We start from the raw sequence: 27,863 nt of genomic DNA, 5'->3' as shown, positions 1-27,863 counted from the left end.
AACATAATCCAGAAAGGTTCCAGGTTTAATCCCAGCCAGTTCTGAGCAAGCTAACATTAGCAATATGGGCACTGGTATGGTTTCACCCAGGATAGGGAAAATGGAGATCGGAGAATGTGTGAAAGGTGTTTGTGCTCCTAGTCACCATTCAGTGACCCCCTTTGTATACATCTGAACATGGATAAGGGCAATATCACACTTAAAATTGGTTCTTTTTACAACTAAACAATCTGACAGCACTCAATTTATTGGTGTAAGCAAGGAACAAACATTCAGAGGCACCATCACAGAGGCACATCTATGGAACTTTCTGCCAAGAAATTGTTCCACATTTTCAGGAGAGATGGGAGGGAACCAAATGGGGAGTCGAGGCTTGCATCACAACATATACAAAAGAAAGAATTTCATTTCTATCTCCCCAGCAGTATGGTAGTTTTTAAAACCTTTGGCACGTAACGAATAGTCAGGGATATTCTTCTAGTTCTTCTGAAAACAGCCCCAAGTTTTGTGTTGCACAATTTCAGATTAGCGACCTTCTCTGTGACAATGTCCTCCATCACTGGCCTTATGCCATGCAGATACTTCATGTACATGTCATCCTGCAGCACCAGGAGGCTACGTGGCTCCAGGAGAAGAGACAGAAAGTAGCGGTTCTCTTCAGTCTGAGGAAAATAAACCTGGAAAAGGTTGGGGAAAGTTACGTAAAATCGAATTGAAAGTAAAATGATCTATTTTGCCAAATGTTTCTCTCCAAGCATTTCCTTCACACTTCTCCTAACACACCGCCTTTCTCTGTGATATATTTCTGGCTCCACTAGTATCAGCAGTCATCCAGTATTTCACCCAAGTGGTCTATATTTATGTATGAGGCAAGATGTTGAGCAGCAATACCATATCCTGTCCAAAGGCATGAATTTTTAAAATATTTTTATTCAAGGATTTAACATATATACACATACTACAGAATATCTGAAGAACACATCAATCCAACCAACACCCACAGACCTCAAAGCACCCAACACCCATCCACTACATCCCGCCTTCCCTTACCACCCCACAAACCCACCCTCCCCTTGCTGACCCCTCAATTCTCCTGAAGAAATTAATGAACGGTTTCCAACTCCAGGTGAACCCATCTACCAACCCCAAGAGCGAACTTGACCTTCTCCAACCTCAGGTATTCTGCCAGGTCGTTCACCCACACCCCTGCCTTCGGCAGCTCCAAGTCCCCCCAGTCCAACAAAACCCGTCTCCAGGCTATCAGGAACCCATGTCTGGGCTATCAGGGACACCCCACCCCTCCCCCTTTGGACTCCCAGGTCTTCTGACACACCAAATATTGCCAACTTTGGACTCAAGGCCAACCTCATACCCAGAGAATCCCTGCCAGAACCCGAACCCACACAGGTTTGGACACACCCAGAACATGGGGACGTGATTCGTGCCCCCCCTTTCCCCCCAGCAAACCACCCACACCTATCCTCAACCCCTGCAAATGTTAAGTAATGGGTTAAGAGACATTGCAATTAGTTGTCTCATTTATGTTAAGTGTTCAATGATTGTCTCATTTATGTTAAGTGTTCAATGATTGACACTAATATGTAAAGGGGCTTCAAGTGGACTCTGGGGCTTGTGATGATCTGTAGAGTTCTGTGCAGAGTGAGTTTGAACCATTAACGGTGTGTTGGTGAAAAAGGAGCTGAACTCTTGCCTCTTCATACCACAGCATCTAGTACATGTTAACAATGGTAGCAGAGAACGGTTGCTGTGTAAATGTGAAGGCTTGAAAGATACAATTTTTCCAGATCAAACCAAGGAGTGAAAAAAAAAAAGAAAAGGGAAACATGGCTGAACCCAGGACAAAGATGGCTGGTTATGATTATCCTCCCCTATTTTCTGAAAGGGAATCATACGACCAATGGAGAAGTGCAGTAGTTATGTGGACTAAGGTGACTGCTTCAGGAAAGAGAAAACAAGGTATGGCATTGGCTCTTTCTTTACCATATGGCAGTAAAATCCAAAACAAAGTGATTTCTGACCTGGAGTTGGAAGAGTTAGACTCAGAAGAAGGTCTGGCGACTTTATTACTTTATATGGACAAGATTTATAAGAAAGATGACTTGTTTATTACGTATGAAGCATGGTCGGATTTTGATAAGTTCCGGAAAATGGAGGATTTATCTATGGAAGAATATATAATGGAATTTGGCAGACTATATAAAAGGCTGCAGAAACACAGGCTGGAATTTCCACAGTCTGTCTTGGCCTTTAAATTACTTGACTGTGCTAGAGTGAGCAACATGGATAGGCTCCTGGTTTGGACAGGAGTTCAGTTTACGGATAACGATACCTTATTCGAACAGATGACAACAGCTTTAAAAACAATTTTGGGGAAACATTCGATTCCAATGGCTCTGATGACCCAAATAGGTCAGCCTGCTATAAGGCAGAATATGGAAGATACACTCCTAACAGGATGGCGAAATTGAATGGCTACAAACAGGCCTCAAGACTATAAAAGACCGAGACAAGGAAATTATGAAGACAGAAACCCAGTTAGAACCTACAATAGGAGGATGAACCCCAGAAATGCACAGGGCATGATAAATCGATGTTTTCGATGTGACTCTCAATACCATTATGCTTTCAACTGTCCAACTCGTTATGAGAGTAATGTTCCAAAACTGGAAAACAATGCAGCAAAATGACAGAAATAGTTTGCACAGCTCCAGTTGAAGGTCTGGAACCAGTATTGACAAGATGGCTGAGTGAGCTTTCCGTTTTATTATTTTATTATTAAATAAATGTTCCACAATCCCAGGAACTGAGTGATTCAGCCCTTGTTACACCTCTGTGGCATATTCAAACATGCTGATACCTTGCCTTGATGTAATATGCATTAATCACTTTGCTGTCACATTTGGACTGTGCAAGCTGAATGGTAGGTTCACTTTACCCATGAAGTTTTTATGCATGTCTTGTTTTCATTTTCCAGTCAGGGCTTTCCCAATGCTAGGCAGCATAAGTTGAGGCCAGCAAGGATTGCTGCCCAGTAGAGATGGCTGAGAATTCATCTATCTTGCGCCAAGATGATGACTATGATGGAACGGCTACCCATCAGCAATTATACCACCAGAGGTTTCCAATGGAACCATTTCTCTACGGGAACTTTACTAACTCCTATGCCATTAACAGGATCATGTTGTACAACTGACTCCAGCAGCACTCCTGTCATAATGTCAAATCAATGGGAAATGAATATGAAAGAATAAAACTTTTTTTGTAGCAATGTAAAAAATATGTCCAATGTATAAGTGAAGCTCGATTACTAACCTCTCCCTCTTCAGCCTCTCTCTCAATGGGATGATAGAAATCTAATAGAGCTTGAGACCCAAGGGTGATAGTGGTTACTGTTGGAAAGTACAAAGGCCCATCCTCGTGAGGCTATAAAGGCAAGAGATTGATTTTACTCAACAGCTTGATAACAATCCTAGCTAAAGTTATGTTAATCTACCATTAAGTAATTTGCATTTACGTCATAACTTTTGTAGCCTTCTGGAGTGGCCACTTAAAGGATCCCGGGAAATATGGCCACCTGCAAAGGACCATGGGAAATATGGTCAACCCAGGACTCAGAGCTTATGTATATTAGCAACTCAGATAACTAGATGCGACACGCCCCGCCATCAAGGCACCCGCCCCTTTATTGGCCAATAGCGAAGGCAGTAATCGAAGCCTGCCAAATTATTGGGTCCAAAGCTAAGGACCGCCCATAAGAGCTTGAAACCCCAGGATAAAGAGAGACACTGCCATGTGTTCAGTCTCTCTTGGCCCCGGGGCTCGGTCTCTCTTGGCCCTGACCTACATCTAAAACCAAGTGTAGCATCACGACCAGAAGACAAGATCAAGACCAACGATCGCTACCAGACGAATGAGCCAAGCAGAAACGAGGTCACTTCTCCAGACCCAGCCACGCAAGATCAAAACAAAGGCCTTGTTCCTCTGCCTAAAGCCGGGTGCCTGAAGTTAAGTATAGGTTGTTGTAGTGTTATGTGTAATTTAGCTTGTAGTGTTTTATGTTGCCTGTCAAAGTAATTCTTGTGTGTAAATAAACTATCATTGAACTTGAACTAAGTAACTCGTTGTTTGGTCTTTGATCGCTATCCGGTAAAACCTTGTGGTGGTATCATTTGATACATGGCGACTCTGAAAAGCAATATCATCATGAATAACCATCATATCAGTATCCAGCTAAAAAGAGCAACACTTTAATGTAGCAAATTGTTTCAAGGTGTTAACAGACAATTCCGTTAATGTTAATCAACACCTTATGTAAAAGTACTTCTTCCTTCATTTAGGATACACCTTAAATTTTTACCCAGAAGGTAGTGGTATGAAGAGTAGGGCGAGGGAGAGAGATGAAGTGAGAAAACGAGAACAAGAGAAAAATAGTAGAAAACTGTGTTTGTAAAACATTTTAAAGTAACATTTCCCAAGGAGATTCAGTTAGACTAAAGAAGAACATAAGTCAGAAAAGGGAGGGATGTAAAAGAGGAAATAAAGCAGCAGACCATAAGAAGCAAATTAAATTGAAAATGAAAGAGCAAAATGATGAACGGAAGGAGAAAGCATGGAATGAGAGAGCTGGAGAGAAAGCAAGACAGAAACATGGAGAGAGCATAAAAGTATAGAGATAAAGCCGGCACATAAACTTGAAAGTTGAAAAGGATAGACGCCAGAGCCTCACCGCTGCTGATTGTGTTCCCTGAATTGTATAACTGGAAATGTTGTGATAATTAAACTTCAGGTAATCAGAAAACTTAGGAAACAATTATTGATTAATGGCTATCAAAAACCAACAAGTTAATTATTGTTGAATCACACCAATACCATTATTCCTTCACCAGGGTTGTACTCATTCACCAACACATGATTAGCAACTTTTCCTTCAAAAGGTCCCAGGGATGAGATTTTCTTTGCATAGTAGTCCAGCCAGTCAGGCAGTTTCTCAGCAAGCATTCCTTTTGAGTGAGGTAAACCACCTGCAGGAGATCAGGAAAACCGACTAAATAAAAGCATAACTATACCAGATTCAATTCATATTTTCGTTTTTTCCCTCATCCTTCAAAGTCACTGATTCCACAGGCAGGTTGCAAACTAGAATATTGCTGCATCTTCACTGATCTTTTTTTTAAATTTAGAGTACCCAATTATTTTATTCAATTAAGGGGCAATTTAGTGTGGCCAATCCATCTACCCTGCATATCTTTGGGGTTGTGGGGGTGAGACCCAAAGACAGGGGAAGAATGTGCAAACTCCACACAGGCAGTGACCCGGGGCCGGGATCAAATTCATGTCCTCGAAGCCGTGAGACAGCCATGCTAACCACTGCATCACCGTGCTACCCTCATCACTGATTGCAAATTGAGGGAGGGAAATTTGTAAGATAGAGACTTTGAATCATAAGAGAGAATCTTAAGGTAGACTGAATGTTGAAAGAACTCCCTGCCAACTCTCACCATCAAAGCTCACACATCAAGAAACTTGGGCAGGATATCAGAGGCTGCTGGCCCAGGCAGCCATTGTCAACTTCCAGGAGAGAAAATTTAAAGTACAATTTTAAAAAAAATTCATGCATAAGCAATCAAAAGCTTCAACGCAAAGATAGTAGTGCATCTTGTTAGTTTGAATAGGGGATAATGCATCCAATTCTATCTTAGCACAACCTCTCTCAATAATGCTCCCCTCTGCAATAAAATCAGGGTGGGTTTTCTGCATATTGGCTTTCATCACTCAGGTCTCCACTCACCCCAGTTCTGCAGTCTCCTTCCTGACAACTGAGTCCATTTGGGTTTGGGCGAGTTGTAAACCTGAAAAATCACATATTAAAACAGCGAAAAACAAAACTTTCTCAACTTGTCAATTTATCCAAATAACTTGAGACTAACAAAATCACAATACCAAAAAGTCTAGATGATGCACCTATTTTTCTCTAGATCTACTGAAACCTGTCTCAAAAAATCCATGTTACCTTCCTACCTAGGGAGATAGGTTTCTTCACAATTGTCAAGATATTTCTGGCAAGATGGGGTTGATTCTTACTCGGGCATAGCCACAAAATAGGAGTGAAGTTTGGGGTTATTTATCAACCTGAATATGTAATTGAGGCAATTTTGTTAAGTTATTTAATTAAGTGGTTTAAAAATAACAAAAAACAGCAGAATGACTTAAGAGAAATTTACCTCTAGAGTCCTTGGAAATCATGCAAGACCAGTACTGTGGATAATCAAATTCAACAGACTGTTTTCCTTTCCAGATTAATTCATTTGGTTTCAAGTTATAAACGTAAATTATTGGCTGATGCAAATTTAGTTGATCTCAACGCTGTGGCAATGGGGAAATTACAATGGCCGAGTACCCTTAGGTTGAGGGACACTTCCCAGGACACCTGCTGGGAATAACATGTACGATATCAGGGAGAGCAGACCTCAACGATTAAACAGCCGGCTAACACTGGTCTTACACATGACAAATAACCACACATGCCAGGCGCCAGTGGGAATCCTTGGCCCTTGAATCCAAACCCGAGTATGATTGCAAAATAACATTTCAAATAACAATGTTGTGATAAAAGTCTCTCTGCATTCACCCTCCAAATCAATTAATTTTGTTACTGTGATGAATCAAAATGCAGTAACATACCTGCTGTAGAAGATAATTTTCTTCTGGAGCAGTGATAAAGTTGGGGATGTAACACACAGTAGCTGGAGCCTAAAAGGGTTTCAAAACAATACGTAAATACAATTAGCATGACATACAGGATACTATAACATTAGCTTGGCTGCATCGAGTAATACACAAACTTCCCACATAATTTTGCAGATATTTATTTCCTACACCAATGTGAGCATACAGTAGAAATGGCTTAACATATTATAATGCAAACAACTACAAGCTTTGATTTAAATAGTTTCCCTATATACCTCAATAGATCAGCATTTCAGTTTGGCTACTGTTGACATAACTAATAGTGGTTAGTAGTTTAATCATTTTTTTAAAGTTCATAGGATTTGGGTGGCATTACAAGGTCTTATTTGTTGCTCCTCTTTTAAGTAAAGTCAGGGGAGGAGTTGATGGGTGGTGATTTAACCTGATGATCATCACACCTCAGGCGAGGAGCAAGATTGAGAAGGTGGGTGTTCTTGAATACCCTCAGATAGTACAGGAATTGAACCCGCACTGTTGGCCTCACTCTGTAACACAAACCAGCTGTCCAGTCAACTGAGCTAAACCGGCCCCTTGTTCATCTTCAGTTGCTCTGAGAACGCACTGGTCAGCACTGTCTTTGAATCACTACAATACAAAGTCCCATGAGCGATTTTCTGGTAATTCAAATTAATACACTTTCACTATGAAATATATTCCTTTTATATTCTCATTAACACTACACCCCTGTATGCTTCACCCAAAGCTGGTGTTTATATAGTAACATTGTGTACCTTGTGTTGCCCTATTATGTATTTTATTTTATTTTCATGTACTTAATGATTTGTTGAGCTGCTCAAAGAAAAATACTTTTCACTGTACCTCGGTACATGTGACAATAAACAAAATTCAATCCACATCTTTTTAAGGCAGCTAATTTCTAATTGAAGGCCAGACATTACCCCTCCGAAAAAAGATACAGTGGGCGAGATTTAATGGCCACACTTTTTTAAAAACAAATGAAATGAAAATCACTTATTGTCACGAGTAGGCTTCAATGAAGTTACTGTGAAAAGCCCCTCGTCGCCACATTCTGGTGCCTGTTCGGGGAGGCTGGTACGGGAATTGAACCGTGCTGCTGGCCTGCCTTGGTCTGCTTTAAAAGCCAGTGATTTAGCCCAGTGTGCTAAACCAGCCCCTATTTTCCAATTAAGGGGCAATTTAGTATGGCCAATCCACCTAGCCTGCACATCTTTGGGTTGTGGGGGAGAAACCCACACAGACACGGGGAGAATTTGCAAATTCGACACTGACAGTCACCCAGAGCCAGGATTCGAACCCGGGTCCTCAGCGCTGTAGGCAGCAATGCTAACCACTGTGCCACCATGCTGCCCATATGGCCACACTGTTGCCAATCGGCATCGGAGTAAGGTTGCCAATTAATAATGACGCACTTTAGAGTCGTCACATATCAAATGATACCACCACAAGGCATTACCGAATATCAATCAAAGACCAAACAACCAGTTAGTCAGTTCAAGTTCAAAGACGGTTTATTTACACACAAAGATTACTTCGACATGCAACACAAAACATTACAAGTTAAACTACACCTAACAACTACAATAACCTAACTTCAGGCAACCGGCTCTATGCAATGAACAAGGCCTTTGTTCAGATCTTGCGTGGCTGGGTAGAAGAAGTGGCTTAGTTTCTGCTGGGCTCATCGTCTGGTAGCGATCGTTGGTCTTGAACTTGTCTTCTGGTCGTAATGCTACACTTGCATTTAGGCGTAGGCCAGGGCCAAGAGAAACCGAACACATGGCTGTGTCTCTTTTTATCCCTCTGGGATTTTGCGCTCTTTGGGGTGGTCCTTAACTTTGGACCCAATAATTAGACAGGCTTCGATCAATGCCTTCGATTTTGGCCAATAAAGGGGCGGGTGCCTTGAGGGATGGGCGTGTCCTGAGCGATCATTGACCTTGACTGTTTGGTCTTTCTTAGCAAAGGGAGTGGCACCGGTTAGTCTGCATCTGCATCGGTTACCTGAGTACAGTTGCCTACAGTTATAAACAACTACGAAACAGAACATCCGGAGGCCTTGTTCATCGTGGCTGGAGACTTCAATAAAGCCAACCTCAAGAGTGTACTGCCAAAATTCCACCAGCACATCTCCTGGCCCACCAGGGGCGACAACACTCTTGACCACTGCTACTCAAAAAATCAAGGGCGCCTACCGTTCCACTCCCCAACGCACTTTGGGAAATCAGACCATAAGACGGTGCTCCTTCTCCCGGCATAAAAGCAGAAACTCAAGCGAGAGAATCCAGCTAAGAAGGTCGTGTAGTGCTGGTCCGAGAAACAGAAGAGCTCTGACGTGACTGCTTAGAGACAGTGGACTGGTCCATATTTAAGAACTCAGCGACCAACTTAAATGAGTATGCCACCACTGTCACAGAATTCATCAGCAAAAGTGCGGACGACTGCATGCCAAAGAAAGCAGTACGTAGGTTCCCCAACCGGAAACCATGGCTCAATCACGAGATTGACTCCCTACTGAAGGACAGATCTGAGGCGTTCAAGTCAGATGACCCTGACCTATACAAGAAATCCAGGTACGACCTCCGCAAAGTCATCCGAGATGCCAAGAGAGAATGTCAAGCCAAGCTAGAGTCACAGACAGACACTCGGCGACTGTGGCAAGGACTAAACATAACGGGTTACAAAGCGAAGCCGAGCAGTATCTCCGGCAGCAGTGCACCCCTCCCTGATGAACTCAATGCATTCTATGCTGGTTCGAGCAGGTAACCAACAATCTGTTGAGTGCCACAGCAGCATAACTCACCCATACCCACCATCACAGCTTCCGAACTCAGATAGGCCTTCCTGAAAGTGACGGGAGTTGGAAGTTGGAAGGCGACGGGCCTGAACGGGATCCCTGGTCGTGCACTCAGAGCCTGCAGGGACCAGCTGCCGGAGGTAATCACGGACATCTTTAACCTGTCCCTACTCCACTCCGAGGTCTCCACCTGCCTCAAGAAGACTACCATTATACCGGTGCCAAAGAAGAACCAGCCAACGCGCCTCAATGACTACCATCCGGTGGCACTGACTTCAGTGGTAACGAAGTGCTTCAAGAAGTTGTTCATGAAGCGCATCACCTCCATACTCCCAGAACACCTTGATCCACTGCAATTCGCATACCGTCGCAACCGGTCCACAGCAGACGCCATTTCCCAGGCCCTACACTCATCCCTAGAGTATCTCGACAACTCCTACATCAGACTCCTATTTATTGACTACAGCTCCGCCTTCAATACCATAACCCCAGCCAAGCTCATATCAAAGTTCCAAAACCTAAGACTTGGCTCTCCACTCTGCAACTGGATCCTCGATTTTCTTTTTTTTTTTAATTTTAGAGTACCCAATTTTTTCCAATTAAGGGGCAATTTAGCGTGGCCAATCCACCTACCCTGCACATCTTTTGGGTTGTGGGGGGTGAAACCCACGCAGACACGGGGAGAATGTGTAAACTCCACACGGACAGTGACCCAGGGCCGGGATTCGAACCCGGGTCCTCAGCGCCGTAGGCGACAATGCTAACCACTGCGCCACCGTGCTGCCCGATCCTCGATTTTCTGACCAACAGGCCACAATTAGCAAAAATCAACAACACCACCTCCACAATTATCCTCAATACCGGGGTCCCGCAAGGCTGCGTACTTAGCCTCCTACTCTACTCCCTATACACACACGACTGCATGGCAAAATTTGGTTCCAACTCCATCTACAAGTTTGCTGACGATACGACAATAGAGGGCCGGATCTCGAATAACGACAAGTCAGAATACAGGAGGGAGATAGAGAACCTAGTGGAGTGGTGCAGCGACAACAATCTCTCCCTCAATGCCAGCAAAACTAAAGAGATGGTCATTGACTTCAGGAAGCAAAGTACTGTACACACCCCGATCAGCATCAATGGGGCTGAGGTGGAGATGGTGAGCAGTTTCAAATTCCTAGGGGTGCACATCTCCAAAAATCTGTCCTGGCCCACCCACGTCGATGCTTCCACCAAGAAAGCACAACAGCGCCTATACATCCTCAAGAAACTAAGGAAATTCGGCATGTCCACATTAACCCTTACCAACTTTTACAGATGCACCATCGAAAGCATCACAGCCTGGTATGGCAACTGCTCGGCCCAGGACCACAAGAAACTTCAGAGAGTCGTGAACACAGCCCAGTCCATCACACAAACCTGCCTCCCATCCATTGAGTCCATCTACACTTCCCGCTGCCTGGGGAAAGTGGGCAACATAATCAAACACTCCTCCCACCCAGCTTATTCACTCTTCCAACTTCTTCCATTGGGCAGGAGATAGAGAAGTCTGAGAACACGTATAAACAGACTCAAATACAGCTTCTTCCCCGATGTTACCAGACTCCTAAATGACCCTGTTATGGACTGACCTCATTAACATTACACCCTATATGCTTCATGTGATGCCGGTGCTTATGTAGCTACATTGTTAAGGAGCTGGTTTAGCAAGGGGCTGGTTTAGCAAGGGGCTGGTTTAGCACACTGGGCTAAATCGCTGGCTTTTAAAGCAGACCGAGGCAGGCCAGCAGCACGGTTCGATTCCCGTACCAGCCTCCCCGAACAGGCGCCAGAATATGGTGACTAGGAGCTTTTCACAGTAACTTAATTGAAGCCTACTTGGGACAATAAGCGATTTTCATTTCATTTGTATACCTTGTGTTGCCCTATTATGTATTTTTTATTATTCCTTGTTCTTCTCATGTACTTAATGATCTGTTGAGCTGCTTGCAGAAAAACACTTTTCACTGTACCTCGGTACACGTGACAATAAATAAATCCAAGCCAATCCTTTTGTTCTGGGGAAATGGGCCATTAGAATGCAAATGAGCGGGAGTTTCGATCGCGTCTAGCTATCTGGGTTGCAAATACACACACAATCTTGGAGTGTGTCTGTCCTGGGTTGGCCATATTTCCCATGGTTCTTTGCAGGTGGCCATCTGAGATGGCGTCATCCCGTCCTCTTGATGCTGAACACGAAGCGTGGTGGATCACACGGTTGATCCCTCATTCATCCTCGGTGTGCCGGTTACCATTGGTCAAGGACAGGTTCTACACTACTCTGACCTATGCTTTGATGCATTTACCCAAGTTTTATTAACACATCACACATTCATAACCTCTGAGGGGTCACTATAAAACATTCAAGTATTACACATTTAACTTATTCGCACAGGGGAATATCTTACAATCACTATCTAAGGTACTCTCATGCTGCTGGCAAATATAACTTATGTACCATACAAAATTTTAAACCAACGGCAGCATCACATTTCTACTTAACTTATCAAAGTTACAGAGGTGTACAATTTTTATTTTTATCGGTGGTTACATTGTTTATTGCGTTGGGTGAATTCCGAAGAAGGGGGCTCGGAGTGTATATATCGGGGAGCGGGAGGCTCTTTTTCGCCATTTGTGGAGTCCATGTGTCTGGATGACATTGCAGATTATCGCTATCACCAGAACGGCCTCTACCGTGTATGAAAGTGCATACCATTTAACAGTGTTTTCGCATCAAGTGGGGGGTTATCAGTGTTTCTCTCTAATGTGTGGTGTGGTGTCCGAGAACTTGTCTTCTGGTCGTAATGCTACACTTGCATTTAGGCGTAGGCTGGGGCCAAGAGAAACCGAACACATGGCTGTGTCTCCTTTTTATCCCTCTGGGATTTTGCGCTCTTTGGGGCGGTCCTTAGCTTTGGACCCAATAATTCAACGGCTTCGATCACTGCCTTCGATTTTGGCTAATAAATGGGGGGGTGCCTTGATGGCTGGGCATGTCCTGAGCGGTCATTGACCTTGGCTGTTTGGGCTTTCTTAGCAAAGGGAGTGGCGCCGGTTAGTCTGCATCTGTATCGGTTACCTTTTGTTCTGGGGAAATGGGCCATTAGGATGCAAACGAGTGGGGGTTTCGATCGTGTCTAGCTATCCGAGTTGCAATTACACACACAAGTTCTGAGTGTGTCTGAGTCCTGGGTTGGCCATAATTCTCATGGTCCTTGCAGGTGGCCATCTGAGATGGCTACAACACTAGGCCCGAAAAACAGCTCTCCAGGGCAACGTGGCTGACAGAAACTAGTAGACCCCGCTCCCGGTCACACCTCACAAGATCTAATGCGATCTTGTAAGTCACTGCAATGTAAAACCCGCCTTTTTAGCAATCTGCATATTAAAGAGAGACAGCTAGTCACTTTCGAGGGCCCTCAGAGACCAGGATGCCATACACTGAGGAGTTCTGGTGAGCGGAGCACTTCAGTGTAGAAAACAAGGCTATGTGCAGCCTCAGTCACGCAAGTCGCATTTTATAGCCTTGTGTTTCTCACGCTGGAAAATACGTGGCCAAACGCATTTGCTATGGGATTTTGTTCCCATTTAATAAGATCGCACCCTTTTAATAGGACCCTTTCAGCTGTAAAATGGAGGGTAGCATTAACTTGCCTCTGCCAGTGTTCCCTCATGTTATTTTTGCAGGTACATAAAAAAGGAACACTACTAAATTACAGCCTGGTCATTCAGCCAGCAGGCAGACCATGAACGTAAGGCTAAATATAAAGGAAGCAGTAAATCTACTGAGACCAACAGATGCAAAGGCTGTGAGTGCCCCTTCTCGCCCTGTCCATTTAATGCACTAACCTGATGCACATAGTGACACTCCAACTCACAAGGCCGACAGCTTTGAGTATCCATTACAAGTTCAAACCAGTGACGTTGACATCCCTTCTACATGTCACGGTCATGAACAGCAGTATTGTACCTTTATCAAAATATAAGAAACAGAAGGTTAAATTGGGAACCAATTAAACATATTTACAACATATCATGGGCGAAATTCTCCGACCCCCAGTAGGGTCGGAGAATCGCCCGGGGGCGCCTAAAATCCCGCCCCCGCCATGGCAGAGATTCTCCACCGGGAAGTGGCGGCGGCGGAATCTCGCCACTCCGATCGGAGAGGCCCCTGCGGTGATTCTCCGGCCCGGATGGGCCGAAGTCCCGCCGCTGGGAGGCCTCTCGCGCCGCCGAGGTTTAAACCACCTCTGGAACGGCGGGCTCAGCGGCGCGAGCAGGCCCCCGGGGTCCTGGGGGGGGGGGCAATCGAACCCCGGGGGGTGCCCCCACGGTGGCCTGGCCCGAGATCGGGGCCCCCCGCTCAGACTCCGGGCCAGTGCTCTGGCTGCACTATGTTCTTCCGCGTCCGCCATGGCCTCCGCTAAGATGTTCACTGTATGTTTTAAAAAGGTTAACTTGAGTTCATAGAACAAACATTGTTTTGCTTTTAAAAAATACTTTTCCATTTCTGCTGTACCACACCTGTACAGTGTGTGTGTGCGCCCCATACCACAATCTATTAAAAGTTGTGGGTCAGGTGAACTCCATGCTACACTTTGGGGTTCTCTAAACCCTGGCCCATAACATCAAAAAGTCTCAAATCCAATTTAGAGTATTTATTGCTTCTTTATGTATACTCCTAAATTCTGTTCCACGTGTTCTAGACAAGAGGATTCCATAGGCTGGATTTTCCCAAAATGGGACACGGTCCCCACGCCGACATAAAAACGCTGGCGGTTCACTCTGGAGTTTCCTTTAAAAAAGATCAGCAGGGTAGCACGGTGGCGCAGTGGGTTAGCCCTGTTGCCTCACGGCACCGAGGTCCCAGGTTCGATCCCGGCTCTGGGTCACTGTCTGTACGGAGTTTGCACATTCTCCCCGTGTTTGCGTGGGTTTCGCCCCCACAACCCAAAGATGTGCAGAGTAGGTGGTTTGGCCAAGTTAAATTGCCCCTTAATTGGAAAAAATTAATTGGGTACTCTAAATTTATTTTAAAAATCAGCCAATTCAATCACCTGCAGGAGGCTACCAGGGACCCAGAATGATTCGCCAGCTTTGGCTGTGGATACGGGCACCTACACTTCCGGTTTTGAGTCCATGCATGCGCACAGGGGCAGCCTCGCCAAGCGCCATGGTGGACTCAGACCGCGGAATAGGGCTCCCCGATCAGCTGTGCGCCTGAAGATCCGACCACCCTGATCTGTCCCCCGGCCACCTATAAGGCCCCTCCACCCCTCGTCCGGTGTCCAAACCCCCCCCCCGTCCGCTGCTGCCTCGCGGGCTTACCGAACTGCGATAGGTGGTTAGAGCCACGCCGTCGGGAACTCAGTCAGTTGGGAGTGGAGGATCGCTGGGCGGGCCTCTAGCAATAGTGAATACGCCGATTCTTGGACATGAGGGGGAGGGGTCCAGAGTGCCTTCTGGGGCCATCACTTAGGTTGTTGGACCTGGTTGGGCATGGGGATACGCACCATGTTCTGCCTTTTGAACCAGCAATGGTAGTCATCGTCCTCATCATGGCAGCCCTGAGGAATGTCCTGCAGTAGGAGCTGGCACTGCTCGAGGAGGAAGCTGCAGCAGCAGAGTGTGCCCCGGGGAATCAGGAGGCAGCCCCCAACAGGTCAAGGAGGAGGTGATGCAAAGGAGGCATGAGGCTTCATGTGCACTGGCAGAGCCTTTCATCCGAGGGACAGCCGGACCGGGCATGTCGAAGAGTCCGGCTGTGTACGCTGACAGTATGACATCTCAGCCACAGCATAGCGCACCTGGCACTGCAGGGGAATGGGGGAGGATGCTTACTCCCAGTGGCCGTCAAGGTTGACGGTCACCCTGAACTTTTATGCCACGGGCTCCTTCCAGGCGCCAAGTGGGGACCTGTCCGTGATCTCACGGAGCTCGGTGCACAAGTGCATCCGCGCTATCACGGAGTCCACAGATCTGATGACGCCTACCCAACAGACTGATGCAGAGACCCACTACAACGACGTCCATGCAGCAACCAGGGTGCGATCGAGCGGTGCTTCAGCATCCTGAAGATGCCGTTCAGGTGCCCGAGAAGGCTACCCGCATTGTGGCAGCCAGCTGTGTCCTCCACAACATCACGCAGCAGAGGGGTGATGTGCTGGAGGAGGAAGATGTGGTGGAGGGGGAGGATGGGCACGACAGAAGGTTGTGCCAGGGGGCAACATTCACAGGACGCGCTGATCGCCTCCAGGTTCACCGACTGGGATGTGGGGGGCAGGGCTCAGACCCCTTCCCTGATACATACCTGTCACACTACAGGGTGCGGGCCCTGGGTTGGCAGTAACCGGGTCTGGTCCATGGGATGGAGGATGATGACAACCCACTCTGCGATGAGCTCTGGTGCTCTGCATCATACGATGAGCTCCACATCATACGCTAATCATACGATAACGTCTTGCCCACCGTCCACCTGGGTGATCCCTACATTCGAGCTGGCCATTCCATCACACGGAGCCATCGGATCCCTGTGGTGACGGTGGTGGGGATAGTCGAGGAGGTGGGTGGGCAGCCAAGACCACCCACAATGTCTGCCCCCCCCCCTCTCTGGCCAGCCCAGACTTCCTTCAAGCCCATCTGACAGGGGCAGATTGTAACAGCATTAACAGGTGTTTAATTTGCACAAATATTAACAGATATGTGTCCTAACCCCTATAAATAAACTGCGCCCTGCATCCATGTTGACTTAACTGGTGTCTAACTACTCAGACCTAACGGGCCCTAACACTATGGCTAGGTGGATCTCCAGATGGTACCTCAGGAGTGGAGGCGGCCTGCTGTGATTCCTGCCCGTGACCTGGGTTCCCATTCGCGGCCGTCTTCTAGGGAGACAAGGTCTGGATGGGCCCAGCTGCTACTCGGGTGTCCTAGGTGTGGCGCCGCCGATGTTCTGCCTGCTGCCGATGTGATAAGCCAGGGGCAGGGCGTGGGGGGGATTCAACGCGCTGCAGTGTTCCATCACCTCCCCTGCGGGAGTCACCGGCACGGGCCCTTTCATCTTCTCCTCTCTCGGGGTGCCCTATCGCCCCCGGGCTACTCTATGGGAGTGGGAGAGGCGCATACCCGGGAGGTTCACCCGCCACTGACAGTCCTGGAGACCCACTCTCATCTCGGTCAAGATCTGCATCCTCGCGGCCATGGAACACTGGAAGTAGACCATCGCCATCCAGGACTGCGCCACATTGACTGTGCTACCACCTTTGGGCCTGTGTTACATCAGCCAGTGACTACGCCATCTCCCACCGAGACTGGGCCACGTCCCTGTATCTGCGCCATGTAGGCCAGCGCTCAGCCAATGCCGCCGACGTTGGCCTGCTGTGGGCCACGCTCAGGAGTTCCCCAGACCTTGGACATGCTGATCTTTTACCAAAACACTCGCCCCCAATGCTTCCATTGTGGATGCCACCCATGCAGTATTGGCCCGAGTAGCACGCCTGATCGGCACCACCTCCTGTCGTGCAGGTAGATGCACTGCAACTGCACCTGTAGGATCTGGATGCTCGCCGACAACCTCTCATGTCATGCATGGCTCTGTAAATGCATCTCCATCATAGATGGGACTGTCCATTCCAGAAACTCAAAATCCATCTGGAAGGCAGCTGGTTCCTGGGGTTGGCCCGCCCTCCGACCGTCCGCCCCCTCAGGCATTCTTATCTCCAGCTGATGTTCCAGAACAGCTGTGTGTTGCGAACTAGAGAGTGTCCGAGGAGCCTCTTCACAAAAGTGTCCAACCGAGGTGAGTTGGATCTGTGGATGGTGGGAGACAGCTGTGATGGGAAATTTGTGTCATTCAAGAACTTGAGCTCCAGGCTGTCTTGCGTCTCTTGTCGAGGGCTGCCGACCGTGCTGCTCTCCTCATCGTTGGTCGGCACACAGGGGAGCTCAGGCAGTTGCTGGCGACACCAAATGGACCCGCCCATTCACTAGAAAAATACAAGGCGCATGATTAGACCACGGGCCTGGCAATTTTTTCTTGGGGGGAGGGGGGAGGAGGAGACACACAGAAGACGCACAGTGTTTGGCAGATCACCTAGCCATGGCGGCCAGTATGGGTGCCGGCATGTAGTGTAGGGTGCGGGCTCGTGCTTGGGGCACAATGCTGCCTATTCAACCTGACGGCCCTGGAGGTTGTGCAGTTCTTTTCCTGCACTGCAGGTTAATCCAGACCATGTTGCCGGTGTCCCTAACCACCTCGGCCACCTGCACCCAGGCACGGCGAATGGTGGCAGTTGAGATTCCTTCACGGGTACAGGGTGGCCCGCCTCTCCTCCACCGCGTCCAGTAGGGTCTCCAGCTCAGTGTCCGTGAAATGGGGTGCCGGTCTCCTCGCTGCCAACTTGCTGGCTGGGAAGGTTTGTGTGGGGAGTGGTGTGTGTATATGCGGCTGCAACTTGCCCGCCTCCTGAATGTCAATTGCGAAACCGGCACCACATCTCATTGGAATCAGTTGTGTTCCACGTGACCGCTTAACAGTCGCTGAATTGGGCCAGGTGTGGGGCCAGTTTTGCTGTCCACAAATCCTGTCCAGCGTCAACACAGTCTTAGAAATGGAGAATCCAGCCCACGGTTGATCAGTTGGTAACCAGAGGGCATAGCATTAAGACTACAAAAGGAGCAAATGGAGTATTTTTAAGCAGATTCTTGTTAAGATATGGAACGTCTCATCAAAAATGGTGGAAGCAGAATTCATCATAGATAGTAACAAGTGGATAAATAATTGAAAACCAACATTTAAAAGGCTGGCATTAATGGGATCAGATGAATTGTCACCAGTTCAATAAGCAAAATTACTACTTCTGTGCTGAAAAACCAATGAATTAGTCTTAGCAATCTGAGCTAATGAGAAAAATCCACTGCTGACCACCATTTAATGAACTCTGATGGAAAATTCTTTAAGTAAGTTGAGCAGAGAATTCAGCTCCTGTGTGAGGTCTCCCGATGAATGTCCACTTTTATTACCAACAAAATACAATAACTATTTGTGGACACACATTGGGGCTGTTTAGCACTGGGCTAAATAGCTGGATTTGAAAGCAGACCAAGGCAGGCCAGCAGCATGGTTCGTGTCCCGTAACAGCCTGCCCGAACAGGCGCCGGAATGTGGCGACTAGGGGCTTCTCACAGTTACTTCATTTGAAGCCTACTTGTGACAATAAGCGATTTTCATTTCACATTATGTGATCCGTGTGCAGTAAAGTGACACAGATAGCTCGCGACATTACCCTTTCCCAAATTTTGAAAATCCCTTTCCTCCCCAATAGATGATCAAACAGGCACATTTTTGCACCAGTTAAAAAACAACGTTTCAGCAAAATTTTCAAGAAAGAAACTGGATCATCCAGACAGTTTTTCAGATGAGATGTCAGAATGTGTCCCGTCTGCCTGCACTTCCTGTGGCTGTAAAATACATTACTCAGGGAAAATAAAGCTGAATTCTCCTGCTGCCCTGCCCAAAATTCCTGCCTTAAATCAACACCAACAGAAATATCTAATATACGGTTTGTATATTTGTTTATGCAAATCGGTAGTACATTTTGCATACAGCGTTATAAATAATTTATTGGCAGAGTTGGGGTTGATGATTATGGGTTACAATTAGTCTTGGGGTAATTAGCATTAGCTATTGATTAGGATTAGAAATGGAATTGTCACATGATGCCAAGTCTTCATTGAATCTTTTACATTTAATACACGTTTTAAAGCAGGTTCATTTGAGGAACATGGGGCAGCACGGCAACACAGTGGTTAGCACTGTTGTTTCACAGCTCCGGGGTCCAAGGTTCGATTCCCGGCTTGGGTCACTGTCTGTGGAGAGTCCGCACATTCTCCCCGTGTCTGCGTAGATTTCCTCCAGGCGCTCCGGTTTCCTCCATCACAGCTTCCGAAGTCAGATCAGCCTTCCTGAAAAAGTGAAACCTCGGAAGGTGACGGGCCCGGACGGGATCCCTGGTCGTGCACTCAGAGCCTGCACGGACCAGCTGGCAGAGGTATTCACAGACATCTTTTAACCTGTCCCTACTCCACTCAGAGGTCCCCACCTGCTTCAAGAAGACCACCATCATACCGGTATCAAAGAAGAACCAGGCAACGTGCCTCAATGACTACCGTCCGGTGGCCCCGACTTCAGTCGTGATGAAGTACTTAAAGAGGTTGATCATGAAGCGCATCACCTCCATATTCCCAGAAATGCCTTGATCCACTGCAATTCGCATACCGTTGCAACCGGTCCACGAGACGCCATTTGCCTGGACCTACACTCATCCCGAGAGCATCTCGAAAACAAGGACTCCTACATCAGACTCCTATTTATTGACTACAGCTCCGCCTTCAACACCATAATCCCAGCCAAGCTCATATCAAAGCTCCAAAACCTAGGACTTGACTCCCCACTCTGCAACTGAATCCTCGATTTGCTGACCAACAGAACACAATCAGCACGAATGAACACCTCCTCCACAATTATCCTCAGTACCGGGGTCCCGTAAGGCTGCGTACTTAGCCCCATACTCTACTCCCTGTACATACAGGACTGCATGGCAAAATTTGGTTCCAACTCCATCTACATCTGATGATACGACCACAGTGGGCCGGATCTCGAATAACGACGAGTCAGAATACAGGAGGGAGATAGGGAACCTTGTGGAGTGGTGCAGTGACAACAATCTCTCCCTCAATGCCAGCAAAACTAAAGAGCTGGTCATTGATTTCATAGAATTTACAGTGCAGAAGGAGGCCATTCGGACCATCGAGTCTGCACCGGCTCTTGGAAAGAGCACCCTACCCAAGGTCAATACCTCCACCCTATCCCCATAACCCCACCCAACACTAAGGGCAATTTTGGACACCAAGGGCAATTTATCATGGCCAATCCACATAACCTGCACATCTTTATGACTGTGGGAGGAAACCGGAGCACCCGGAGGAAACCCACGCACACACGGGGAGGATGTGCAGACTCCTCACAGACAGTGACCCAAGTCGGAATCGAACCTGGGACCCTGGAGCTGTGAAGCGATTGTGCTATCCACAATGCTACCGTGCTGCCCCCAAAACTTACTTCAGGAAGCAAAGTACTGTACACACCCCCATCAGCATCAATGGGGCCGAGGTAGAGATGGTGAGCAGTTTCAAATTCCTAGGGGTGCACATATCCAAAAATCTGGCTTGGTCCACCCACGTCGACGCTACCACCAAGAAAGCACAGCAGCGCCTATACTTCCTCAGGAAACTAAGGAAATTCGGCATGTCTAACTTTTACAGATGCACCATAGAAAGCATCCTATTGGGCTGCATCACAGCCTGGTATGGCAACTGCTTGGCACAGGACAGCAAGAAACTTCAGAGTCATGAATACCGCCCAGTCCATCACACGAACCTGCCTCCCGTCCATTGACTCCATCTACACCTCCCACTGCCTGGGGAAAGCGGGCAGCATAATCAAAGACCCCCTCCCACCCGGCTTACTCACTCCTCCAACTTCTTCCATCGGGCAGGAGATAGAGAAGTCTGAGAACACACACGGACAGACTCAAAAACAGCTTCTTCCCCACCGTCACCAGACTCCTAAATGACCCTGTTATGGACTGGCCTTATTAACACTACACCCTGTATGCTTCACCTGATGACTGTGTTTATGTAGTTACATTGTGTACCTTGTGTTGCCCTATTATGTATTTTCTTTTATTCCCTTTTCTTCCCATGTACGTAATGATCTGTTGAGCTGCTCGCAGAAAAATACCTTTCACTGTACCTCGGTAAACGTGACAATAAACAAATCCAACCCAATCCAATGGAAGCCTACTTGTGACAATAAAGATTATTATTAAATCTGCCAAGTGGCGGCAATGATGGTTGATTGCTGCTGTGCTCAAGACGATACTCCCGCGCTTTCCTTCAGGATCTTCCGAGTCCAGCGTTCGCAGAAATGCACCTCACAGCGTCCCTCAGGGGATGGAGGTTATTTTAGGGCACAATCAACTCAATAGAACGACACAAACAAACTCGGGGGGGGGGGGGGATGAAAAAAGGGGGCGGGCGCTCCCACACACGCAAGAGTAACGGAAACTTAGCCAAAACGTCAAATCAAGATGGTGATTTGAGGGGGGGATAATGCAATCCAAAACCGGCGGTGCTCTCACCGAACATGGGAAGCAACATTGCCCAAAGATGACGCACGTGCACTCCCTCACCAGGGACACCGGGGCAAATGAGGTAAGGACAGTCTGGCTGGATGACTCCCATCTGTCCCCATGGCGAGTTTGCGCGGGAGGGACTGGAAAGAGCGGGAGCGAGGAAGGGGAGCCCTGATTGGAGGAGAAACCAGCACGTGCTGCTTGGGCAGGGGCGGGGCTGAGCGTTGAATATCCAACCGCCCGAGCGCGAGGAGCTGGAAAGAGCGGGAACGAGGAAGGGGAGCCCTGATTGGAGGAGGAGCTAGCACGTGCTGCTGGGGGGGGGGGGGGGGGGGGGCTGAGCGTTGAATATCCAACCGCCCGAGCGCGAGGGGCTAAAAAGAGCGGGAACGAGGAAGGGGGGCCCTGATTGGAGGAGAGGCCAGCACGTGAGCTGGTATAGGGCGCTGAGCGTTCAAAGCCCAACGGCCGGAGCGCGAGGGGCTGGATAGAGCGGGAGGAAGGGGCAGCACTGATTGGAGGAGGAGGACGCCAGCGCGCAGGCGTGGCCAGTGAGCGCCTGCCGGGGAAACTCACCCTGCCCGGCTCGTCCCGCCGGACCCGACCTCGGGAGGTTTCAGAACAGCGGCCTTTCCAAATCCAGCTGCGGCCGAGTAATCAAAGCGGGTTTTAAAACGAGACATAAAAAATCATCTCAGCCCGGATCTGCCGGTTTAACATCCGTAATTTACCCTCAAAGCGGTTCCCCATAGCGAGCGGTGGGAATCTCAACGGCGCTTCGACTTTCAGAAGCCTTCCCCTTGCCAGAGATTCAAAATGTAAAGATTCAGGAAGGAAACCTATCTGGGGAGCCAGGCGGCCGAGCTGCGCGTACACGTGCGTGCGACGTCGCGCTCGTGTTGATTGACAGAGGATCTGTCCAATCAGCCGCAGCCTCGCCTCCAGCGATCTAGCCAATGGGAGACGGGCAAGGCCCTGTGGTTCCGCCCCTCGAGGACGTGACGCGCCAAGAGCGAACCCTGCCCCACCTTGCTTCAGCCCCGCTGCTGCCCCCTGGCCAGGCTGAGCGAGAGGGAGGAATTGCACCCACGAATCCAATCTGAGTTAACTCCAGAGCCACAGGAGTAAGTTAATTTTATACTTTCGCCTGAGACTTTGATCCCATTTTTTGGGGGGACTTTTTGATCAAATGTAAAAAAGAACAGCACACATAACCGGGAGTTATGATTTGAGGACAAATTGAACAGGCGGGATGTTCGCATTGTTGCTGAACAGCGTCATGGACCCGGGTTCGATTCCCGGCTCGGGTCACTGTCTGTACGGAGTCTGCACATTTTACCCGTGTCTGCGTGGGTTTCCTCCGGGGTGCTCCGGTTTCCACCCCACAAGTCCCGAAAGATGTGCTGTTAGGTGAATTGGGCATTCTGAATTCTCCCTCAGTGTACCCGAACAGGCGCCGGAATGTGGCGACCAGGGGATTTTTACAGTAACTTAATTGTAGTTTAATGTAAGCCTTCTTGTGACAATAATAAAGATTATTATTTACTTTGTTTCTCCAGGAGAAAACGTTGGAAAGTCACCTGGCAGAGGACTTAAAATCATGAAAGGATGAGCAGATGCTTCCACTTGCCGGGCAGGCCAGAAGTAGGGATCATGAATATAAATTAGTTATTAATAAATTTATTCAGCAGAAACTTGTTTACCTAGAGAGTGGTAAGAATGGAAATTGCGACCACATGGAACATGATAGCTACCTTAAAGAAAGGTGAAGCTAGAAGGTGGTCACATGCCTTAAGATAGGCAGCAGAATTCTCCATCAGTGAAATCCTCAGCTCCGCCGGCAACACACCCACATCCACGGGTTTCTCAACCGTGTTAGAACATAGAACAGTACAGCACAGAACAGGCCCTTCGGCCCTCAGTGTTGTGCCGAGCCATGATCACCCTACTCAAACCCACGTATCCACCCTATACCTGTAACCCAACAACCCCCCCCCCCTTAACCTTACTTTTATTAGGACACTACGGGCAATTTAGCATGGCCAATCCACCTAACCCGCACATCTTTGGACTGTGGGAGGAAACCAGAGCACCCGGAGGAAACCCACGCACACGGGGAGGACGTGCAGACTCCACACAGACAGTGACCCAGCCGGGAATCGAACCTGGGACCCTGGAGCTGTGAAGCATTTATGCTAACCACCATGCTACCCTGCTGCCCTAATGGTCGCCATAATGGGGAACCCCATTGGGAGGCTATGGGAGCGGAAAATTCCACTGCTGTGGGGGGAGGGGGGTTGCTGCACTGGAAAACGAGGCTGGCGGACTGGAGAATACCAGAGTTAACTGCCAGGGACCGGAATGTTTAACCATGACTGAGGCAGGAAAGGGACTCGAGCAGGAGTAAAGAATCCACAGGGCACGATCCTCCGTGGACCCCCACCCGTCAACCCCCCCCCCCAAACTTCTCAAAGGCCCCTTCTTTACTGCCCTTCCCTGCAACACCCCCTCCCCCCACCCATCATACCCCCCCCACCCACCTTTCATAGGCATTGTTCCCCTCGGGCCCTGATTCCTGCCAATGCCACCCTGGGCACCCTGACATTGGCACCCTCGCAGTGCTCCTGTCAGCTTGGTAGTGCCACTTGACAGTGCCAGGGTGGAAGTGCCAAGGTGCCCACATTCCAGGGGGAGGGCCAGGGGCCTCCCATAGCCTGGGAGACCCCCTGAGTGCCGTTCCTCCTGGTCACGTTTGTGTGGACTGTCATGATATGCAACCAATGAACACTCAGAATAGGACACAGCCAATGGAGAGTCAGGACACTCAGAGGTGGCATGACGACAAGGGGGCAGGACATAAACTATAAAAGGGATGAGGCACTCACACCCTGCCTTTTTCCACCGACAGACATCTAGCGAGTTAGACAGGGTTGATCAGCAGCATCACACCCCAGCATGTGGCTTCGAGCAAGCTGGGACAGTTAGACTGAGTTACTACAGTTAGATTAGCAGAGAGTCGAACTCATTTGAGAACTGTGTTAATCGTTCAATAAACACGTTGAACTCATTTCAGAGTCTGGAGCATCCTTTAGTTAAGACTGCATCAAGTAGCAACCTGTGTTATCCGAAGCAGCATAACACAACATGATACCAGGAGTGACTGTTCAATCTATTTGGTTCAACTCAGCAAGATCTGTGACAACCAGCTACTGAATACAGACACAATGGACAGGATTCAGGCTCCTCATCAGCTCAGGACCAGCAGCAATCTTAGTGCCAACTGGCGATCATTCAAGCAGAAATTGCAACTATATGTAGAAGCATCCGACCTCAATGGCGCGACCAATGCTGGGAAGATAGTTCATCTACTCACAACTGCGGGTGACCGTGCGATAGAGATCTTCAACTCCTTTCACTTTTCCGAAGAGCAAGACAAAGCAAAGTACCAAACGATCCTGGACAAATTCGACAGCCGTTGCGAGGTGGACACCAATGAAATCTTCGAGCGCTACATCTTCAAGCAGGGGATGCAAGGTAAAGACGACTCCATGATCCGAGACCAAATCGTATTTGGAGTCCACTCTGATCCTCTGCGAGAGCAATTGTTGAAAATCAAGCACATGACCCTGCCAGTCGCGATTGAAACGTGTACTATGCATGACCACTCTAAAAATCGTTATTCACAGTACAAAACTGCAGAAAGTGAAAAACAAGCCCCCCACGAGGTGGAGTGTGTTCAGGCCATCTCCCGGACGCAGTGCCTCCACATTGACGAAAGCGGCCATTTTGCGCGCTCTTCCCGGGGCCTGACGCATGCGCAATGCGATCGGAACACAAAGCGGCCGAAAACCGCACTGTGCAGGTGCAAACGTCCGAGAACCTCACAGCGCATGCGCAACGACGCACTGAGCATCATGATGCCGACGTCATGACGTGTGCGAACTGCGGCACCACCCATTTTTTAAAAAACTGCCCAGCAAGAGGCAAACGCTGTTTAAACTGTGGATAACCAAACCACTATGCAGCCCTGTGCAGATCTGGACCAGTCAGGAGCCAGCGCTCCCAATTCCGACAGCAGAGCATCAGAAGTGTGCAACACCGAATGCATAACTCTGATCCAGGCAGGGCGACTGATGCAGATGATGAATACCCGGACAACACTTGCCAAGTGGGCATTATTGCGAAAGTGCGAATATGCCACACTGCACACATTGCGAGTCTAATCAATCCTGGCCGTGGATTCCGAGGACGAATGGCATGCAGTGATGAAGGTCAACCACTGCCCCATCCAGTTCAAACTGGACACAGGTGCCTCCGCCAACCTGATTTCGCAGGTGGACTTCAAGAGAATCAAGAAGCCCCCACGATCCTTCCAGCTGCCTGCAAACTCCTGGACTACAATGGAAATGCAATCAAGGCACTGGGGTCCTGCCAACAGCAGGTGTCCAGCCGACACACACAAGCAAGCTTACACTTCGAGATTGTTAAACCAGACAGGGCATCCCTGCTGGGTGCGCCCGCCTGCAAGCAACTGAACCCCATTCAAAGGGTCTACACCATGACGCCGTCCCATTCAGATCTTCAGGCCAACATCGACGACATCCTAACCCAGTACCCAGATGTACTTAGCGGGGTGGGCATGCTGCCGTATGAGTAGTGCCCTTAGTGCTCAAACAATGGTTAGCCGGGGTTACTGGGATAGGGTGGAGGCGTGGGTGCTCTTTCAAAGAGCCGGTGCAGACTCGATGGGCCGAATGGCCTTCTACACTGTAAATTTTATTTATGTGTATGAGTACAAAATTCTACTGCAGCCGATGCCAGGCCAGTGGTCCACGCCATCACAATGTGTCCCTGCTCCACTGAGAGAGCCCCTGAAGGCAGAGCTCACGAGTCTACAACAAAAAGGCTTAATCTCCAAGGTCACTGAATCAACCAACTGGGCCAGCTCGATGGTGTGCGTAAAGAAGCCTTCGGGGGACCTACGCATTTGCATTGACCACAGGGATCTAAACAAAAATTCTGCGGGAACATTACCCTGTCCCAAAGAGGGAAGAAATCACGAGTGAGATGGCAGCGAGCTTCTTCACAAAATTGGACACATTCCAAGGATTTTGGCAAATCCAACTTGAAGAGTCCAGCAGAAGGCTCTGCACCAACATGCTTTTTGGTCAGATTCTGCTACAACCAAATGCCATTTGGCATCTCGGCATCAGAGATTTTCCATCGCATCATGGAACAGATAATGGAGGAAATAGAAGGGGTTTGTGTCTATGTTGACGATATCATATCTGGTCCACAACCCCAGAGGAACCTGTGTTGCGACTCAAGAAAGTACTCCAACATACATGAACATGGCCTCAAGCTAACAGGTCCAAGTGCTGTTTTAGGACATCCCACGCTGAAGTTCCTGGGCGATCAGATTTCGCAACACAGTGTGCGCACCGGGCACAGACAAAATTAAATCCACCAAGGCAATGAAAGTCCCCGGGGACAAGAAGGCAGTGCTGCGCTTCCTGGGAATTGTCAATTTCCTTGGCAAGTTCATCCCGAATAACTACAGTTAGATTAGCAGAGAGTCAAACTCATTTGAGAACTGTGTTAACAATTCATAAACGCGTTGAACTCATTTCAGAGTCTGAAGCATCCTTTAGTTAAGACTGCATCAAGTAGCAGCCTGTGTATCCGAAGCAGCATACCCAACATGGACCAGGACTGAACGCGCCCGGTTTGAGGAATCCTGTTTGTGTGCTGGCAGATCGGTATATCTTGGATGAGTAGGCATTTGTATGTTTAAGGCCTACTTAAGCGAGTGCAGCTTCATCCAGCCCACTGTGGGCAGAATTCTAGTTGCGCCGCTTCGTGATACTTGGGTAGATCCTGTGAGGCGCAGTTACTGCTGGGAAGCCCAAGGGAGTCTACTTGATTTCTGTGGGGAGGAAGTGGAAAACCTCCTGCCCACAGGTAGGAGGACCAGAATTTAGAAAGCATAAGGAAATACCAAGGGTCGAGGAGTGCCTGAGAAAGAGATGTGTTTGAGAGATGCTATACCATCACTGAAAGAAACTAAATAAAGAGTAAATTGTCGC

The 27,863-nt window shown here is 48.3% G+C and overlaps 1 protein-coding gene across 3 annotated transcripts; it reads right to left on the bottom strand.

Moving 5' to 3' along the window:
* Positions 1-212: 212 nt before the first annotated feature.
* alkbh6 (alkB homolog 6) lies at positions 213-22,690 on the bottom strand. Of its 3 annotated transcripts, none has more exons than XM_038786185.1 (7): positions 22,509-22,690; positions 13,433-13,553; positions 6,703-6,771; positions 5,810-5,870; positions 4,891-5,042; positions 3,334-3,444; positions 213-677 (listed from the first exon to the last, which is right to left on the bottom strand). In XM_038786185.1, exons 2-7 carry the CDS (start codon positions 13,484-13,486, stop codon positions 411-413), a joined length of 714 nt encoding a protein of 237 aa, XP_038642113.1. In that variant the 5' UTR covers positions 13,487-13,553; positions 22,509-22,690; the 3' UTR covers positions 213-410. The 3 variants fall into 3 exon arrangements, with proteins under 3 accessions (XP_038642113.1, XP_038642114.1, XP_038642115.1); XM_038786186.1 differs by having other exon boundaries at positions 227-677; positions 22,354-22,548; XM_038786187.1 differs by lacking the exon at positions 3,334-3,444 and having other exon boundaries at positions 227-677.
* Positions 22,691-27,863: the final 5,173 nt, after the last annotated feature.

The sequence above is a fragment of the Scyliorhinus canicula genome, chromosome 27 (genome assembly GCF_902713615.1).
Source record: "Scyliorhinus canicula chromosome 27, sScyCan1.1, whole genome shotgun sequence".
Classification (NCBI taxonomy): Eukaryota; Metazoa; Chordata; class Chondrichthyes; order Carcharhiniformes; family Scyliorhinidae; genus Scyliorhinus; species Scyliorhinus canicula.
This window is presented reverse-complemented; position numbering and strand designations above follow the sequence as displayed.